At 52.3% G+C, this 20,100-nt stretch overlaps 1 protein-coding gene across 1 annotated transcript in view; it reads left to right on the top strand.

The window, feature by feature from the left end:
- The window catches only part of BCAS4 (breast carcinoma amplified sequence 4), a 61,642-nt gene that overhangs the window by 17,571 nt on the left and 23,971 nt on the right, over positions 1 to 20,100 (top strand). The window contains exons 3-4 of the mRNA XM_059897394.1: positions 8,212 to 8,313; positions 15,855 to 15,989. Coding sequence (XP_059753377.1) covers positions 8,212 to 8,313; positions 15,855 to 15,989 — 237 coding nt within the window. The remainder of the gene's footprint in view (positions 1 to 8,211; positions 8,314 to 15,854; positions 15,990 to 20,100) is intronic.

Here is a 20,100-nt window from a genome sequence, read left to right as displayed (position 1 = left end):
CCGTGTACCAGCCACTGTCCTCCAGGGTTGAAGCACTGGCCTGGAGGTGTGTTCCAGGTGCAAAGCGAGGCTGCAGAGGTTTTGAAAAGGAAAAGAGGTTCTAGAAGGAACTGGGCACGTAATCCCAAGACTCAGTTTGCTTTTTTTTTAAAAAAAGCAAAGAGGTGTTAAATTCTGCCTGGGAAATCAGGAAGGCTTTGCAGAACAAGTGGTGATTAATTTGGGGTTTGAAAGAGGAGCAGGAAGAATTCAATTGCTGGGAGGGCGGGCATTCAGGCAGAGGGACCGGCCTTTGGGGGTGGCATGCTGGGCACATAGGAACGGTGTGGGCCCACACAGTGGGGCATTGGGAAGATGGTGGCGACGGGCGATCCTGGGACACTTTTGTTCTCAAATCCCAGTGCATCCTCCTGCCGTGAAGGGAGACCCACCATCCACCCTCAATGAGAGCTTTGGGCAGAAGTCAGCTTGGATAGACAGGGAGGGGCCAGGCCTTACTTGCCTTAAAAACTTCAAGGCTTCCTGTGGTGGGAAGTCTGCGTTTGTGTTGCCAGGAGGCCCAAGATTGTATGCAGCATCCAGAACATTCTCTCCAAACTCAAAGCCTAGAGACGCGTTTATGCAAAGGTTTTAAATACAGAGGTCACAAGGTGACCCGTGGGCCCACTCCTGTCTGCAGACATGTTGGATGTCTCTGGGAAAAAAAAGAAAAAGGAATGAGCTGCTGACATTTATAGAATGTCATGCAAAAAAAATATGGATTCCCGGCTTCTCTTGGAAAAGCAAAGATCTGTCCTTCCCCCCACCCCCTGCCCCTTGCGTGCTTGTTCTCACCTGGCAAGCATCAGCCAGAGCTGGACAGTGGCCACCCCTGTGGAGAGCACACGTGCTCTCCAGCTCGTCACCGTCCCCACTGCTCCCCATGGGAGCCTCCTCGACTCCCCGGCCACCTGCCAGGTGCATCCGTCCTGTGCTGTGTGCGTGTGTTTTATGGCAGAGAACATTTCTCTGTACTTCGGGCCCTACTGAAAGCAGGCAAATATCCACCAGACCGAGAGAGTCCCATGTTTTAAGAAATGGAAGAGATTGCACTCCCCGGGAAGTGAAGACTCTTTCAGTGTGTTTATATGCAAATGAGCATGTCTACATTAATAATAGAATGCGCCTTGTACGATGCTTTTGTGGCCCATGGAGGTGTTTCGTGTTTGCAGTCCCTACAGTGAGGCTCTGTGCTGATGCCGTTTAGATTATAGAAATCCTCTCGGCCCCAACAGCTGGTGCTTAGCTTACCTAGTGTGTCTGTGCCCAGGTGTCATGGGCTGCGTGGCACAGAGAGAGAGAGAGCTGTCCAGCTATCAGCCCTGGCTTGGGGCCTCCTTTTCTCTTTTGATCCAAGCCAGGGATGAGTGGGGACCTCTGGGAGGCAGGTGATGTCACACCATGGACCACTGTCCCCAGGGCCCTGCTTTGGCCTTTGGAAACACTGATCAAGTTAGAGGTCCCAGAACGGCCGGGCTCCCCGGTGCACAGTCCAGAGAGAAATGGTTTATTTCTGATAAAATCAGGCTATTAGGAATGAGAGTCCACCTTCCTGTCTGATGTATTAAGTCCGCTGCCAGTCTGTCCCGGATCACTCTAAGTGACCAGCATTCACACCATGTGCTCGTGACCTGTTCTAACCTTAGATATAATACCTCTTGCCATCACTTCACGCTCTGACTCTTCCCAGTGGGGCCTTGGGCACAGCATGTCACCTTTCTGTACCTTTATTTTCTCCTCTGTAAAATGGAGATGGTGGCTCTGATTATCTACTGCGGCATCAAACTACCCCAACACTTAGTGGGGTGAAACAACCACCAATTTATTATGTGGGCCAGGACAGGGCACAGAGGGTACCGCTCATCCAAGCCCCATGGCACCTACTGGGATGGGGACATCCAGGGTGGCTGCTTCCTGCACTTGTCTGATGTCTGGGCTGGGAGGGCTGGCTGGCTGGGGGCCGGTTGGCATCACTGTCCTGCATGCAGCCTCTCCTCAAGACCGTCTGGCCTCCCAGAGCCAGCGCTCCAACAGATGGGAAGTAGAAGCCTTTGGAGACTTGGGTATAGCAATTAACACAGTGTCACTTCTGTCGTATCTTATTGGTCAAAGCAGCCACATAGCCCACCCGGACCCAAGGGGAAAGGACATAGACCCCTCTTCTTCATGGAAGGAAAGTACAGAACTTGTGACCATCAATCATCCACTGCAAATGGCACCCATCTCCAAAGAGTGATCACGAGGAACAGACGAGGCAGGGATGTGCCCTTTACATCCAGTAGAATGGCCCAAATGAAAAAGACAGACATTAGCAAGTGTGGACGAGGATGCGGGACAACTGAACTCTCCTTCACTGGCTGGTGGAAATGCACAAAGGGACAGCCATGTGGAACAGAGACTCGCACACAAATGGTCATAGCAGCTTTGTTCATCATGCCCCAAACTGGAAGCAGCCCCAGTGTCTGTCAGCAGTGGAAATGGGTAAATAAGCTGTTGTTTATTCATACACTGGAATGCACAGCAGTGGAAAAGAACGACCTGCCGTACGCAGCAACATGGGTGATTCTCACGAATGTGCTGTTGAGGGAAAGAAGCCAGACACACGAGTACTTCCTGTGTGGAGCTCCATAATATGAAGTTCAAACCTAGGCAAAACCAGTCCATGTGATGGAGGTCAGATAGAGGTTAGCTTTGGGAGGGTGGTCATGACCGGGAGGAGGCCAGAAGGAGCTTTATGGGGTGAGGGGATGTTCCATGCATTGGTCTGGGTGGTGGTTCCACAGATGTAAACACACATACCAATTCATCGAGCTGTCCGCTAAGGCCTGGGCTCTTCACTGTATCTCATTTACACTCAATCAAAAATAATTGCTGGGCTTCCCTGGTGGCGCAGTGGTTAAGAGTCCGCCTGCCAATGCAGGGGACACGGGTTCGAGCCCTGGTCCGGGAAGATCCCACATGCCGCGGAGCGGCTAGAGCCCGTGAGCCACAACTGCTGAGCCTGCGCGTCTGGAGCCTGTGCTCTGCAACGGGAGAGGCTGCAACAGTGAGAGGCCCGCGCACTGCGATGAAGAGTGGCCCCCGCTCTCCGCAACTGGAGAAAGCCCTCGCACAGAAACGAAGACCCAACACAGCCTAAATAAATAAATAAATTAAAAAATAATAATAATAATAATTGCTTAGCATGGTGCCTGCTATGTATTAGGTGACCCATAAATAGTAGCTACTGAGGTCATCATCATCATCAATATTAAAGCACCAGAGGGCTGCGACACAGATGAGTTTATCCACAGAAACTGGATTTGTGAGGCCTTTCAGCTCAGTGCCCTTGGGGGTTTGGGCAGCTTGTCTGGGCCCTCGGAAACCCTAGTAGCCTTGGGCCCACCTTCTGGCAGGGAGCAGACTCTCCCATCTCTCACATAAATGGAGAAGATTTCCTGTTGGCCTCGGCCCAGCAGTTGCATTTGGCGTTGGTGTGTGTTCTTAGGTCAAGTGCATCTGGCTCTTCTTCCTGGGCCTTGAATCATCCTCGATAGCCATGTTTGCTCTGTGATAACCCCCTGCGTCCGCTACCCAGACTTCTGGGCTCCAGAGACCAGCTCCGGGGAGCTGGGAGGACAGGCTGGGGAAGGGTCCGCCAGGCCCCCCCGGCCCATAGACCTGGCTGGAGTTTCATCCCATTAGAGTCTCAGAAAGCACTGATTCTTCCCTGACATCTTTGTTCTTCTGAGAAGTATGCATAAGCGTGAACTCACGTGCCTGTGATGTGATGATGTGAGGTGGGTTGGGTGTGAGAAGAGAAATGTGTCCCCTCCCTCCACCCCCTATAAGACAAACAGTGCCTGAGGTGTCCACGGATACCATGCTGGGGAGACTGTAGGAGGTGGGGGGGACTGCGGTGAACCAAAGGGGGCTGTTGTCACCCAGCTCCAGCTGATTGCTGCCAGGTGGAACATGGGCTCAGTGTGGCCGGGTCTTCTGATTTTTCACAAGAAGCCAGAAATCTGGGTTTCTAAGGGAAATATCCTTAATTTTAGATCTTGGCACCTAGCTCGGTTGTACTTTCGCTTTTTCAGGCTGGCTCTGCGTGAGCCTGATAGAACGCGTCTGCAGACCTCTGGTGTTGGGAGGTGGCCTCAGACCCACCTGGTTTAGCATCCTGCATCTCCCACTTTGTAGGTCTGCAAGCTTGCCCAGCTCATTTAGTTGTTCTCGGTTTCATCACCTATAAAACAAGGTTGAAGAGAAAGCAATTCCTGTACCACCGGGTCTGTTCCCAGCACGTGATGAACGCTCCTGGGTGTTGGTATCCTGCCCCTCCTCACCCAGCCCATGTTAAATACCCTGGTTTTTGTCTCTCGGTTCCCGGCTCTTGGGGGAGCCAAGAGGAAGGTTTGGGGGTGTTTCAGACTCCAAGGACTACCCTCTACTTTCCCCCCAAGGACCTGCAAGCTGCCTTCTGGGCAGGCGTAGAGAGTTCCCTCTGCCCTCAGTCTCAGCCAGTGGAGAAGCCTCTGCAGAGAGGGGCCTTCCTGCTCGGCCCACAGACCCTCTGGCCCTCCAGTTCCTGAGGATCTGAAGGGAGGCGGGGAGAGTTCCAGAACCTCATCTCCGCCACGTTCCCTTCACCCCCGTGGGTTGCTAAGACCAGTCCCTCCTGATTCTCACTTGTTCTCCCCTGCTTGTTTCTTTAGAAATTAACAGAAAGAAAAGATCTGCCTTTGATTCCCTGTGCTCTGACCTTGTCATGAGTTTCTGTTCTTCGTCGCATCATGGCAGTTTCTCCCGAGTTTAGCCTTGTTGAGGGATGGGCTTCTCTCTAGGAATTTGGCCTGGGGGAAACAAGGGAGGATATCGAGCCCTTTTCCCTATCCCAGCTAACAAATGCAGACGCCTGCAGGAGCCAGGCAGGATGTGGAGGGAGTCAGGGGGTTGGGGTGAGGCGCTAGGGATGGGTGGCCGCTGCAGAAACCGGGAGCGCGCGTGCCACTGGGAGGGAGAATTTGCTGCTCAGCCCAGCCTGCGGTGCCTGGGAGACGTGGGCCCAGTGTTGCCAAAGCTGCTGACTTTTAAGAGGAGTTATAAATCCTCACTTTATCTGTTGAATATTTTAAAGTCATATCTATGTATTTTATTTTGGAATAGTTTTAGATTTACAGAAAAATTGCCAGGAGTGCAGAGAGTTCCCATGCACCCCTCATCTAGTTTCCCCCACTGTTAACCTCACCTCGGTACCTTTGTCAAAACCAAGGAACCAGCACAGATCCTTGGCTACTCACTGAACTCCACACTTGGTTCTGATTCCCCAGCTTCCCGTTAATGTCCTCCTTCTGTTCCAGGATCCCATCGAAGACACCACATTGCCTTAAATTGTCAGGTCTCCTTAGGCCCCTTTAGTCCGTGACAATTTCATTCTTTCCTGACTTTCCATGACTTTGGCAGTTGTGAGGGGTATTTGGTATTTTGTTAGAAGGTCCCTCAATTTGGGTTTGTCTGATGTTTTTCTTGTGCTTAGACGGCGTTGTGAGTTTCTGGAGAGAATCCCCAGAGCTGAGGTGCCTTCTCATCACATCACATCAGGGGCACATGACACCCACACGGCATCACTGGGCTGGTGGCCTGGCCCCACAGTAACATCACCATTTCCCCCTTTCCACAACCCGTTCAGTGCCTTGTTCCTATCACATTCGTGTGTATTTATCTTATAGTTGGGGATATAGTCCAATGTTACATTATTTTGTTGCTCAAATTGTCCCAGTTTGGGCCATTTGGCTCTTTCAGGCTGGCTCTTGTGTTCCTTTGACCTGCCCCATCCTTCACTTTTTTTTTTTTTTTTTTTTTTTTAACACTTTCTTACTTTCTGGCACTATGAGGTGCTCCAGGCTTTTATATGTTCCCTGCCCCAACCCTAGAATCAGCCATTTCTCCTCGGAGCCCCAGTCGAGTTTTAAAGTTGGAAATTAAGTCAAATTTAAAAACGAAAACACTTTGTGGGCCAAATGAGCTGCATATGTGGGCCACATGCAGACATGGATGATCTTGTATAATCCCTAAAGCATTCTTTCGAGAGAAGCACTAGTCTGCCCCCACTTTACAGATGAGGAAACCGAGGCACAGAGAGGTGAGGGCAGAGACTGAGGCCAGGCAGGCTGATGCCAGATGCCACCCTCTCAGGGCTGCTCTTTGGCCCCAAGGGGTCAGGGCATGGGAAAGGAGTGTGCCTCAGGACAGTGGGCTTGGAGCCAGGTGCCCAGGGAGATGGCAGTGCCCTGACCAGAGGAGGGGGACCAGGAAGGAAGGGTTTGGTTTTAGACATGCAGGTGATGGAATGGCTTCCGGGAAACCCAGGGCAAGGAGGGAAGTGTCATCCTGAACAGTGATGGGAGCAGAATGGCAGGAGAACCACAGGTCTCATATACTTAGGCAGAAAGAGGAAGGAAAATGGGTACAGTTTTCAAAAACATTTTTTAAATTAAAATTTTTTGCTGAGTTGTCACCTTGTATTTGCTAGCTATTGCTGCATAACAAATTACCCGCCCATACTTAATGATTTAAGCAATGATCTTTATTATGTGCTAATGTCTGTGGATCAGGACTCTGGTGCAGCCTAGCTGGGTCCTGTAGGTCAGGGTCTCTCACAGGCTGCCATCGAGATGTTGGCCAGGACTGTTGCCATCTCAGGGCTCGACTGCGGCAGGATTGCCTCCAGGCAAAGTCAGTGTTTCTGGGCAGGATCCAGTTCCTCATGATCATTGAACTGAGGCCCTCAGTTCCTCACTGGCCATTGGCCAGAGGCAGGCTTCTCCATCACGGCAACTTGCTTCATCACAGCTGGCAGGAGAGGGCAAGTGAGAAAGAAGAGGGGGTGGGGGGAAGCGTGCATGAACCAGGCGGCGGGAGAGACCGCCAGCAAGATGGAGTGACAGTCTTCTAGTCTCAGGAGGGCCATGTCTCACTTTGGCTGACTCCTCTTCATTAGAAGCCAGTCTCTAGGTCCAGGCAATGGTCTCGGGGAGGGAATCACACAAGGACTTGAACACCAGGAGGTGGGGCTTGTTGAGGACCATGTCAGAAGCTGCCCGCACACGCCATGCCAAACAGTCTGCTAAACGTTCTATCCTCACTGCATTCCAAGGAAGCAAGGACTGTCTTGATTGCTTCCCTGTCCAGACAAGCAAAGGAGGGCTCAGAGAGGTGCAGTGACTTGCCCGAGGTCACACAGCTCATGGTGGGTAGAGCTAAATTCAAACTCCAGTCTGAGTCCTAGTAGCCCACTGGTGTTTCTCTGACCGTCCCCGGACCACCACTCCAGCACAGCTTTGGAGCTTGGCTGAAAACAGATTGCCTGCCAGCCCCACGCAAGGTAGACCAGACTTGGAGGGGCCTGCAAATCAGCATTAACAGGCTTCCCTCCAGGGGATCCATATGCTCCCTAGAATCTGAGAGCGGTATGTATTCTGCCTCTCTGTGTGGTCAGGACACGGTAACGTGGAAATGGAATCTCTCTCTCTCATACACACACACACACACACACACACACACACACACAAGGGTTAGGCTTGGTCCTTTTGGCTCTGAAGGAAAATGGAGGCTTAAGTGTCCGATCTCAGTGATCAAGGGAAAGACGTGGCTTCCCAAAGTTCTCAGTCGCTTTTGGGGTCCTTCCAAGCAGAAGAATCTTGAAATTAAATGAGATGCATGAGGCGCAGGAAATGCTTAGCACAGTGGCTACGTGTAGGAAGCACCATGATGATGAGACTCATTATTAATGTTAATGATTATTATTAACTCTTCTCATTGATATTATTAGTTCCAGTATAACAAAAACTTGATTTACCTCGACTTCAGTTTAGAGAAGAGATTTTGATACTTTCCATTTGGTCCAGTTCACACTGGTTTACAATATAAAGGTATTTAGTTTGGAGCTGGTGGTGTTGGGTGTTTGGTTGGGGGGAACAATTAATTTGCAGTTCAGTAAATAATACCTGGTTGGGTCTGGGGTGCCGAGAGGCAGTGAGGTTGGTCCCCACCTGGGACTATGGGTCGTTCCTGGGCCTGTCCCTGGGCAGGATGGCATCAGCGAGGTCTCTGAAGAGCCCGGCCGCCCCCAGGGCAGGCTGGAGCACGCGGGGCTGAGGCAGAGAGCCTGATGATCTGTCTTGTTCCCTGCAGATCAGGAGCGATACCTCACAGATCCTGGAGGAAAACATCCCCCTCCTTAAGGCCAAGGTGATGGAAATGCGTGGCATCTACGCCAAAGTGGACCAGCTGGAGGTGAGTCCAGGATAATGAGCTTTCTTTGTGAGCCCCACGGACTTGTTCTGGCTCTTTCATCATCTCTTCCAAGATGCTGATCTGGCCTTGATAGTGTCAGGCCTTAGACCCAGTGGAGTGGGGTGGTGGCCAAAAAGAGGCCTACACAGTATTTCTAAAATATGACAAACATGAATTTATATAAAGGATCCCATTTAAAAATCAGGATACTTTATATAAAAATCTGAATTTTCAGCTGCTTTTGGAAATTCAGAAGCTTTCATAACCCTAGACCCACCTTTCTTTAAATACTTTATTCTGTTTATTTTTTAAGGTATAAATACATAAAGTGCACACATAGTAAGTGTACAATTCAGTGAATTTTTACACATATAAACTCCCATGTGAAGATGACCCAAACGGAGAAATAGAACATTTCCAACCCCTAGGCTATATTCTGGTAGAGCTGGTGGCAGCCGCCCCTCAGACGAGACATGTGTTCTGCATTTCACCACAATCTGCACCATGCCCTATTGCCTCACTGCTGACTTATTTCACCCGCCTTTTACCTGTGTGGGCACCAGGCTAAGGTGCATGGTATCTCATTTCCTCTTGGCTGCACTGCAACATCAGTATCCTCACCGTCCCATCCCCCAGAGGAGGAGCGCGAGCTCTGAGAGGGTAAGCCACTTCTCCGGGGTCATGCAGCTAATTCTGTGAAGCTGGGACTTCAGTTCACATCCTCTGGAGCCCAAGCTCTTACTCAAACTGGGGCCCTTGGCTTGGGCTCCTGGCTTCTTGCACAGTGAAGGACCGGGAGGCTGGAGGAGCTGTCACCTAGACCAAGGGGATGTGTGCCCCTCTGAGCTGAAGAGGAAAGGAGCCCGGCAGTGGGCCCTGGAGTTAACAGAGAATTAATATTCTTGTCAGCAGAGAATGAGGCAGGAATATAATTAAAACTTTGCCCTTGGAATAGCTGATTCATTTGAATTTTATTCCACATGTTTGAAAGAGGAAAAAAAATGTGAAGATTTGTAGCCCTGGTTCTTGCCTTGCTTGGGCTGGCCCAACTCTCAAGCCCAATTTTTTCCTTAGTATTCAGTCCGCTAGCATTTATTGAGGACCTACTGTGCGCCGCTGCAGGGCTCTCACAGTGAGAAAGACAGAGTCCAAGGGTGTGTTCCAGCCAGGAGAAACACAGCAACAAAGCATGACCATAGCATTTCCCGGGGCTGCTGTAACAAGTTATCACAAACATAGTGGCTTAAAACAACATGAATTTAGCATCTTACAGCTCTTGAGGTCAGAAGTCCAAAATGTGTCAGCAGGAGTCAGCAGGGCTGGTTCCTTCTGGAGGCTCTGGGGGAGAGTTCACGTCCTGGCCTCTTCCAGTGTCTGGAGGCCGCCTGCATCACTCAGCTCATGGCGCTGTCCTCCACCTTCAAAGCCCACAGCGTAGCAACTTCCAGGCTCTGTCCTCCTCTGACTCTCCTGCCTCCATCTTATAAGGATGCCTGTGATTACCCGGATAATCCAGGACTGTCTCCCCAGCTCAAGATCCTTATTCACACCTGCCAAGTCCCTTTAGCCATAGGAGGTGATATATTCACAGGTTCTGGGAATGAGGATGGGATATTTTGGGGGGCCCATGATTCTGCTGACCATATTCACCAAGGGTGACCTAGAGGGAGTCGAGTGCTTGGGAGGGAAGTAGCGAGCAAGGAATGGAACCTTCTGGCCCCCGGAGGGTGAGTGGAAGTAGCTGTGCTGGGTGGGTTTGGGCACAGCTCGGGCAGAGGCTCAGCGGTGGGGGGCATCTGCGCTCTGGGGCAGGAAGGAGATGGGGACACTGGAAGGTTCCTGGGAGGGCCAGATTACAGGGATGAGGGAGGTCATGACCTGAGCGGGGCTGGAGAAATTGGGCAGCAGGAGGCCCGTTGTCTAGGCCTTCCACTCCAAGGTCAGCATGTTGGCCTTTTTCCTGAGGAATAGGAAGCCACTGAAGAGACAGGATGGTTCAGTGGTTAGCAGTCATTCCCCACTCCTGGCCCCTGGCAACCACTAATCTACTCTGAGTCTATGGATTTGCCTCTGGACATTTCATATAATATGTGGCCTGTAGTGTCTGGCTTATTTTACTTTGCATAATGCTTTCAAGGTTCATGCAGGTTGGAACATGTGTCAGAACTTCATTCCTTTTTATGAATGAATAGTATTCCATTGTAGGGATGGCTATACCACATTTTGTTTATCCATTCATCAGTTGATGGGTCCTTGGGTTGTTTCTACTTTGGGGCTATTATGAATAATGCTGCTATGAACATTCATGTTCAGGTTTTTGCGTGGCTATACATTTTCATTTCTCTTGGGTAAATACCTAGGACTGGAATTGCTGGGTCATGTGGTAACTCTTTTTAGGAACTGCCAAGACCAGTTTCCAAAGTGTTGACACCCTTTTACTCTCCCACCGGCAGTTACTGTAAGCTTTAGATGGAGATTGCAAACTCAGATGCCAACAGGATCCGGGACTGTACTGGGCAGTCAGGTATTAGAAGACCAACCCCAAGCCACGCCCCCTTACTTTCTGGGAAGAGCTGGAGCTGAGAAGCACCTCTCCCCTTCAGTGGGGTGTGAATCTCTCGGCTGCCACAGTCCCCACTCTGCCCTAGAGTCTCCCCAACATTGAGGCTAAGTGACATTTGCCTCTTGTCAGCCCCCAGGACTGCTGCTTTCCTTAGACTAGAGCTATTTCTCTGTAACTGGGTCTCCATTAAAAGGAAGGAAAAGTTAGTCCAAGAGGGTCATGGATTTCAAGGCAAATGGGAGAATATGTATTTCCCACTAAGCTGCATGTGACATGAGAACAATAAAACTTAGGACCCGATCAGACCCCAATCTGAGGCCGATGGATTCCAGAGCCAGACCACCTGGGCCTCAGATCTGCCCCTTGGGTAACTCACTCACCCTCCCAGCATCAGTTTCCTCCTCTGCAGATTGTGACTCTGTCATCGTGAAGGCGTTAGTTAGTCCAGCACCTGGCGTCTTATAGATGCTCGCTGAGGACAGGCTATCACTGTGGTGGTGGCCGTTGCCCACAGGCTGAGAGCCAGAATCTGGGATGCCTGCTCATCACTCGGCCCAGCCGACTGGGGGCTCCAGGGCCTAACATGTCAGGGGGTTCCAGGGAGCCCAAGACCACTCAGCTCTCAAATCAGTGTGACCCACAGGAGGGGAGGCTTGGGAACCACGGGGGTGACCTTTCAGGCCAGAAAAACCCAACATTTACTGAGCACCTGCTATGAGCCAGGGACTCTTAAGTGCTTTAGTTGAAAGAACTTGCTTCACCCTCACAGCAGCCCCAGGAGGAAGGGCCCATTATTAGTCCTATTTTGTAGAGAAAGCGGCTGAGGCACAGAAAGGCAAAGTTATTTACCCAAGGTCACACAGCTAGGAAGTGATGGAGCTGGGACTGCAAAAGTCAGTGCTGCCGTTGGCACCCTTTCTGGACTGGGCCCTGCTCTGAAGCTGGGGGCCTTTGCCACAAGGATTCAGATACATCATTCAGGACTCACAAATAAATTTTAAAACAATGTGACTTTCCCTTCTCTCTCATCCCTCCCCCCCTTTCCTTCTTTCCTTCCCTCCTTCCTTCCCTCCCTTCTGATAATAAAAGTGGTTCATTTTCATTGTAGAGAAAATTATATAGACGTCACCTATAGTCCCAAGGGTGGTCCCGATTAGCGGTCACCCTCCTTCTGTCCCCTCTCCTCCCCTCTCTGTGTGGATGCGTGTCCGCGTCTTTCCAGTTTCCCCGGATCAGCTTTCCTGGCCAGGTTTCGGCCTCTCCCTGGCTGCGGCCTGGCCGGGCTGCCCTCTCTGGCAGGCACTTTGGAGGCGGTTCCGACCTCGTGAGCGCACATTCCTCAGCAACCCTCATACTCCCCACCACATCGGTATTAACGCAGGGAGCGTAAAATTGGAATCGGCTGGAGGAGGGACCGTAGAACTTTCTTTTGTGTCTTACAACCAGATGTGCGGGCCCAGCAAGGCCAGGGGAAGCTGCCCAGCCCGTGGCTCCTTGTCTCCCCGCCCCCCAACACACACACACACACACACACACACACACACACACACACACACACACTTGATGTGGCTTATTCAGAGCCTTTCAGCTCTGCCCCTGCCAGAACCACAGGGTGGCGGCAGCACAACAGTGCCGCCATCTTGTGTTCATCCAATGTCTTTTTGCTAAGGATGCAGTCATTCATGCATGCATGTATTGATTCCTGTGTGTGCATTGATTCATCCATGCATGTGTGCATTCGTGCGTGCATGCATTCATCCATGCATACATTCATTCGTGTGTGTGCATTCATTCATTCATTCATGCTTGCATGTATTCATTCCTGTGTGTGCATTCATTCATACATGCATGTGTGCATTCATTCATGTGTGCATGCATTCATCCATGCATACATTCATTCTTGGGTGTGCACTCATTCATTCATTCATTCATTCATTCATGCTTGCGTGCATTCATGCCTCCACCATCCAGCTGAGCCCCTTCCAGCTGACCAGGCCCTGGTTGTGGCCTTGTGAACAACACTGACTCAGCACCTGCTCTTCCAGAACTCACATCTAGAGGGAGCTGGACCGTGAACAAGCAGACAGGAAGTTCAGAGGGAGAGGAAAGCTAGGAAGACAGGGAAACGGGGTGGCTCTGCAGTGACATGGGGCATGTTAGATTAGGTGGTTGGGGAAGACCTCTCTGTCGGGGGGACAGTGGATCCAGGGCCTGAGAGACAAGCAGGGTTCACCCCATCGAGAACAGAGAAGTGCTGCCGGTCTGGAGAGAGCTGGTGCAAAGGCCCTGTGGAGGGTGAGGCCTGGTGTTTTCAAGGAACAAAAGGGCAGCCTGTGTTGCTGGTGTGTGGGACATGGGGAGAGGCAGAGCTGGGTGGTGGTGGGCCTTGCTGGATGAGGCTGACCAGGGCTTTCCATCCAGTGAAGGGAGGCTCCCTTGTGGGGCCCAGCACTGAGAGGGTCTCCTGCCTCTTCCTGGTGCAAGAAAATCTCTTGCATTTTACTATTGGAACAGGGAAGTCCGCAGAGAGGGGCTTGTCTGAAATGGCACTGGAGCCGCCACCTTTGGCGGCCTTCCCAGGTGCACGTGCAGTGCACGCACACAGGCAAACACATGCACATGTACACACCACACACACAGACCCATGCACACAACACACAACATATGTGCACACACGCAAACACGCACCACACACAGACACATGCACATGTACACACCACACACACAGACCCATGCACACAACACACAACATATGTGCACACACGCAGACACGCACCACACACAGACACATGCACATGTACACACCACACACACAGACCCATGCACACAACACACAACATATGTGCACACACGCAGACACGCACCACACACAGACACATGCACATGTACACACCACACACACAGACCCATGCACACAACACACAACATATGTGCACACACGCAGACACGCACCACACACAGACACATGCACATGTACACACCACACACACAGACCCATGCACACAACACACAACATATGTGCACACACGCAGACACGCACCACACACAGACACATGCACATGTACACACCACACACACAGACCCATGCACACAACACACAACATATGTGCACACACGCAGACACGCACCACACACAGACACATGCACATGTACACACCACACACACAGACCCATGCACACAACACACAACATATGTGCACACACGCAGACACGCACCACACACAGACACATGCACATGTACACACCACACACACAGACCCATGCACACAACACACAACATATGTGCACACACGCAGACACGCACCACACACAGACACATGCACATGTACACACCACACACACAGACCCATGCACACAACACACAACATATGTGCACACACGCAGACACGCACCACACACAGACACATGCACATGTACACACCACACACACAGACCCATGCACACAACACACAACATATGTGCACACACGCAGACACGCACCACACACAGACACATGCACATGTACACACCACACACACAGACCCATGCACACAACACACAACATATGTGCACACACGCAGACACGCACCACACACAGACACATGCACATGTACACACCACACACACAGACCCATGCACACAACACACAACATATGTGCACACACGCAGACACGCACCACACACAGACACATGCACATGTACACACCACACACACAGACCCATGCACACAACACACAACATATGTGCACACACGCAGACACGCACCACACACAGACACATGCACATGTACACACCACACACACAGACCCATGCACACAACACACAACATATGTGCACACACGCAGACACGCACCACACACAGACACATGCACATGTACACACCACACACACAGACCCATGCACACAACACACAACATATGTGCACACACGCAGACACGCACCACACACAGACACATGCACATGTACACACCACACACACAGACCCATGCACACAACACACAACATATGTGCACACACGCAAACATGCACCACACACAAACACATGCACACAACACACAAGCATAAGTACACACGGAAACACACATGCACACAACACACAGGCACACCAGAAGTCACAAATGAGTTTCACCGGGCCTGCACAGTACTTTTTTAAATTGTGAATTTATTGCTAACGTTTTGAAAAACTGGACACTTTTCATAAAATCTGAATGTCCTTTTTTTTTCTTTTTAAATGATGTTATCTGATATTAATTGAGCTCTTAATATACCCTAAGCACTTAACTGCAGAGCAAGGTTGGTATTGTTATTATTCCCATTTTACAGATACGAAAATTGAGGATAATAGAAATGAATTAACTTGCCGAAAGGCACACAACTAGTAAGTAATAGAACCTGGATTCTAGTCCAGAGAATCTGACCCCAGCATTCTCTTTTCTCTTCTTTTTTCTTTTGAAATTGGAGCTTCTGCACTAGAGACCCAGAGCTGAGTGACCCTTGGGGGCCGGGACCCGGCATTCCAGTTCACCCTGTCCGCACTCATCCTACTTCACCCGCTTGTCACCTGCCTGCCCCTTGGCAGCTTCTGAGTTTGAGACTCCCCCAATATCCATCAAATATTAAAGTGAGCGATTTCTAAAAAACCCATTTTTCATAAAGAAGGCTGTGCATCCTGAGTCCCCTCTCTGCCACTTCCTGGCTGTGTGACTTTGGGCAGGTGGTCCAACCTCTCTGAGCATCAGTTTCCCTCCTCTGTAAAATAGAGGCTAAACAGAGGGTCACTAGGGGGAGAAGGTGAGAGGACACGAGTGGAGGCTCGACCAGGCCAGGCCTCCGAGGGGGAGGTATCACTGTTACTGTCAGGGTTTCTGAAGGTGCCCCCAGCTGGGCAGGCGCTGCCTGAACTCTCCCGGAGCCCATGGGGCCAGGTGAGAGGGAGGCAGCGAGGAACACACCCCGGTCTGCGCAGATGTGGCATCACTGCTTTCCCCTCTCCCACCAGGCCTTTGTCAAGATGGTCGGGCACCACGTCTCCTTCCTGGAAGCCCACGTGCTTCAGGCCGAGCGGGACCACGGGGCCCTCTCACAGGCCCTGCGGAAGTGGCTGGGCTCCTCGGGGCTCCCTGCCTTCGGGAACGTGAGTATCCTCTACCTCCCTGCCCCCTCCCAGACCCTGGAGCAGGGAGAGGGGCTCAGGAAACAGGAGTTCAAAGGGCACGGCTGGCTTCTGCAGACAGGAAACAGCGTCTGGCTGGCCGGTGGGGGGCTGGCCAGGTGGCTGGAGTGTTGCAGTGCCTCCCTCGTGCGCCCCTGCTTGCCCTGAGCCGCGTGCTTCGGTGCTGTGACTGCCCGCCTCCTCACCCACCAGTTAGTAAGTGCTGCTGTTTGCCAAGCACTGTGGTCCATCTGGGGTTACCATGGTGAATAGAAGCAGCCCCTGCCCTCCTGTCCCTTCCTTCCACGCCTAAGGACGTGCTCAGAGTGACTTCCAGAATTCAGGTGGGTCCCCCTTCCCAAGGCACAAGTCAGCCTCTAGAAGACCAGAAAGCAGGGGACGGTGAGATGGGCAGCCAGCCCGCAGCTTGCAAAGGCCTCTCTCTCCCACATCGCTGCTTTCCTGGGATCCTCCCTAGAAGAAAGGAAGGATCATTGTGTCCCTTTTACTGATGGAAAAACTGAGGCCAGACTGATCCTGCCTTGCAGAGACCTTCAGTGTTTAAGCACCTCTGTCTTTCTGGCTTACTGATTCCCTAGTCTAGGGGACACTGGGCAGTGTCTGGAGATGTCGCGATTGTCACAACTGGAGGCAAATGGGTAGAAACCAGAGATGCTTTTAAACACCCTAGAGTGTACAGGACAGCCCCCCACACCAGAGAATTATCTAGCCCTGAACATCAGTAGTGCTGAGTTTGAGAAACCCCACTCTAAGCTGGATTTGATAATTTTATGTCAGGTCTGCTTTAAGCACTTTGTGTGCTGTTGTATATGGCATCTGGTTCTCATGCCAGTCTTTGGAGGAAGGCACTTTTATCATTTCCCCATTTTACAGATGAGGAGACCGAGGCTCAGGGTGGTGAAGGGACTTGTCCGAAGCCACACTGCCTCAAGTGGCAAGGCCAGATTGGAGCCCTAGTTGACCTGTCTCCAGGGTCTTGCCCTTTCCAGGAAAGGGGTCTTGCTCAGTCAGCTGTTCTGTCCTGCCCCCCAGTGGGGTCTCTCACTGTTCCTTGGGCCCTGCCTGTGGGTCCCCCTCTGCTCCTCTGTTCTCTCTGTCCCTCCTGCATGTCCCCCTTCCCTGTCTCCACTTAGTGTTCTCACAAAGGCTCATATATCGAGTGTTTACAATGTTCCAGGCACTGCTGAGGTATTTCATGTGCGTTAATTCATTTACTTTTCCCAACCATCGTGTACGCTGGGAATGAACGTTATCCCCATTTGACTGATGAGGAAACGGAAGTAGTTGCAGTGTTGCCACTCTGGCCCCGTGTGAACTCATTCTGTTTGGCTTGGGATGCCTGCCTGGGTGTCACTCTCCAGTCCCTGCCAGGACCCCACTGCTCCGTCTTGTCTTACACCTGCCTGAGGCATGTGCTGCTTACCTGCCTGCCTCCAGGTGAGGGACTTGCCCAAGGCCAGTAGCAGCTAGACGGTGGCCTTACAGATCTCATGATCTCGGAACTCCTATTGATCTTTTAGAGCCAAGTTAATACCACCTCCTCTGAGAAGCCCTCTGGGATTGCCCCCTCTCCAGCCAAATGTGGTCTCTCCTGCCTTCCAGTGAAGTCAGGAGCTGCCTCCTTGGTCTCTTGAGTTATGGTGACTCTTCCGGGGTGACCAGGAGCCCCCCAGTCACACAGTGCTCTGCCCGCTGATGGCTTAGAAGCACCATGGGGGAGGAAGGACAGAGGACCTTGGCTGCCCGTGGTCTGCAGCAGTTATCCTAACAGTGGGGCCTGCTGGGTCCTTGGTCTCTGTACTTTACAGTCTTTTTCTATAACCTGCACAATTGTCCCTTTGTGGTTGGCACTAGTGTCCTCATTTAGTGGCAGAGGCCAAGGCTTGGAGGGGGAGAGTCGCGCATCCAAGGTCAGCACCGGGGTTGGAACTCAGGCCCGTGGGGCTGTGAAATGGGGTCTGCCGCCCACTCCTGTTGCAGGATCCCATCGGGGTGTGGCTGGGCATGCGGGGACCTGCATCCTCTCATCTCTACCAGGCTCGGGGCCCCCCAGCCCTACCTGCAGTGACTTGTTCCAGGAAATGCGTCTCAGCCAGGGGTGGTGAGTCATTCAGGAGCCCCAGCGTGTTGATCTTGGCCCTGGGAGGGCTTTGTGTGGAGCAGGCAATGTAGGCAAGTGTGCGCACACGCGTGTGCAGACCCAAGGGTTTCCAGGGCTGCACCTGCACCCGGGGGTGCAAGCTGGAGGGGCCCTTCTAGAATAATGGTTGTCACGGCTTGTACTGGGGCCCTGACCCGGCAGGCACCTCGCATTCCACCCTGTGACGTAGGTCTAGTCACCGTCCCTATTTTACAGATGAGGAAACTGAGGCACTAAAGGGTCAAAGTGCTTGCCCACCCAGATCGTGGTGGAGCTGGGATTTGAACCTGTGAGACCTGGGCCTGGAGCTGGCACTCTGCACCACTTGGCCCTGCTGCGTCTTTCTGGGCCTGGTTCCGACCACTGGAGCTGCAGACTGGGGGGTGGGGTCCTTGAAGAGCACCCGGACGGGTCTCCGTTTCTTCCACCTGGAAAAACCCACCAAGCCAGGATTTCACACTGTCTCCAGTCGGTTGCCCTCAGTGCCCACCCAAGGTGGACGCTTCACTGACCACTGCCCTCACCTCGGCGTCCACACCAGGCCCCCCAGCAGTGGGAAGCCCCTCCGCACAAGCCCAGATTCTGCCTTCTTGCCTCCACCCTCCCTCCTCCGTCTCCGGGAGCTGGCGTGGGGCAGAGGCTCTTGCGCAGAGGGGTCCTGTCCCCACTCCTGTAGAAGCCCATCCCCCCAAAGGAAATAGGCCACTCACTGCTGCCCCCAGGCCCTCCCAGAGTCAGGGGGATCAGTAGGGACTCCCTCACAGGGCCCAGGCAGGAGGCCCTCAGCCCTCACCCCTGGCGCCGGGCAGGGACCTTTGGGGGTGTGTTTTCCACCCTCCCTGCTGTTCCATCAGCTGGAACAGGAGTTCCCGGGGAGAGAGAGAGATGGGGAGAAGATTGGTCCGTGTGTTTTCTAACTCTGCCAGCCCCACCTGCCCTGCTGGCCTCCTTTCTCCCTCCCTCCTCTTCCTCACTTTGCAGCTGTAGTGGGGAGGCCCAGGGAGGGTGAGCAGCGCCTGGGCTAGGGTCTCCCAACACACCAGGAGTGGGGCTGGGAAGCAGTCCGCCAGCCCCCCACCCCTGCCCAGCAACAGAGGCCCAGAGCCGCCCCTGCCCACGTGGCTTGGTGCTGGCCGAGGCCTGGGCCGGCCCGGGGATGCCAGCCTGAGTGTACCTCCTCGTCACGAGCTCCCCCGCAAAGGCCAGGCCTTTGGCCTCTGACTTGAGCTGCCGAAGAAGCATGCAGTCAGTGCCCAGACTTTGGTGAGAGCTGGCCTGGCACCCCGGGCCCTCTGCGCCCAGACATAAAAATGACCCGCTTCCATGCTTCAGGTTTTTTCTTTTGTTTTTTGTTTTTTTAAAAAATTATTTATTTATTTATTTTTGGCTGCTTTGGGTCTTCGTTGCTGCGCGCAGGCTTTCTCTAGTTGCGGCGAGCGGGGGCTACTCTTCGTTGCGGTGCGTGGGCTTCTCATTGCGATGGCTTCTCTTGTTGCAGAGCATGGGCTCTAGGCGCGTGGGCTTCAGTAGTTGTGTCTCTCAGGCTCAGTAGTTGCAGCACGCAGGCTCTAGAGCACAGGCTCAGTAGTTGTGGCGCACAGGCTTAGTTGCTCCGTGGCATGTGGGATCTTCCCGGACCAGGGCTCGAACCGTGTCCCCTGCATTGGCAGGAGGATTCTTAACCACTGCGCCACCCGGGAAGTCCTGATGCTTCAGTTTTAATGCTAACATACATATTTTCATGGTACAAAGGTCCATATTTCCATGCTGTACTGCAAAGAAGTTTTCAACTATACTTTTACATTGATTCTTAAAATGTTCCAAGATTTTAACTCAGAACTGTACCTCTCTTTCGCTGTGGCATTTTTTTAGCTGTGTGACTGTGGGTAAGTCTCTTAGCCTCTGCAGGCCTCAGACAGCTTAACTGTCAGT

The sequence above is a fragment of the Balaenoptera ricei genome, chromosome 15 (assembly GCF_028023285.1).
Source record: "Balaenoptera ricei isolate mBalRic1 chromosome 15, mBalRic1.hap2, whole genome shotgun sequence".
Lineage (NCBI taxonomy): Eukaryota > Metazoa > Chordata > Mammalia > Artiodactyla > Balaenopteridae > Balaenoptera > Balaenoptera ricei.
This window is presented reverse-complemented; position numbering and strand designations above follow the sequence as displayed.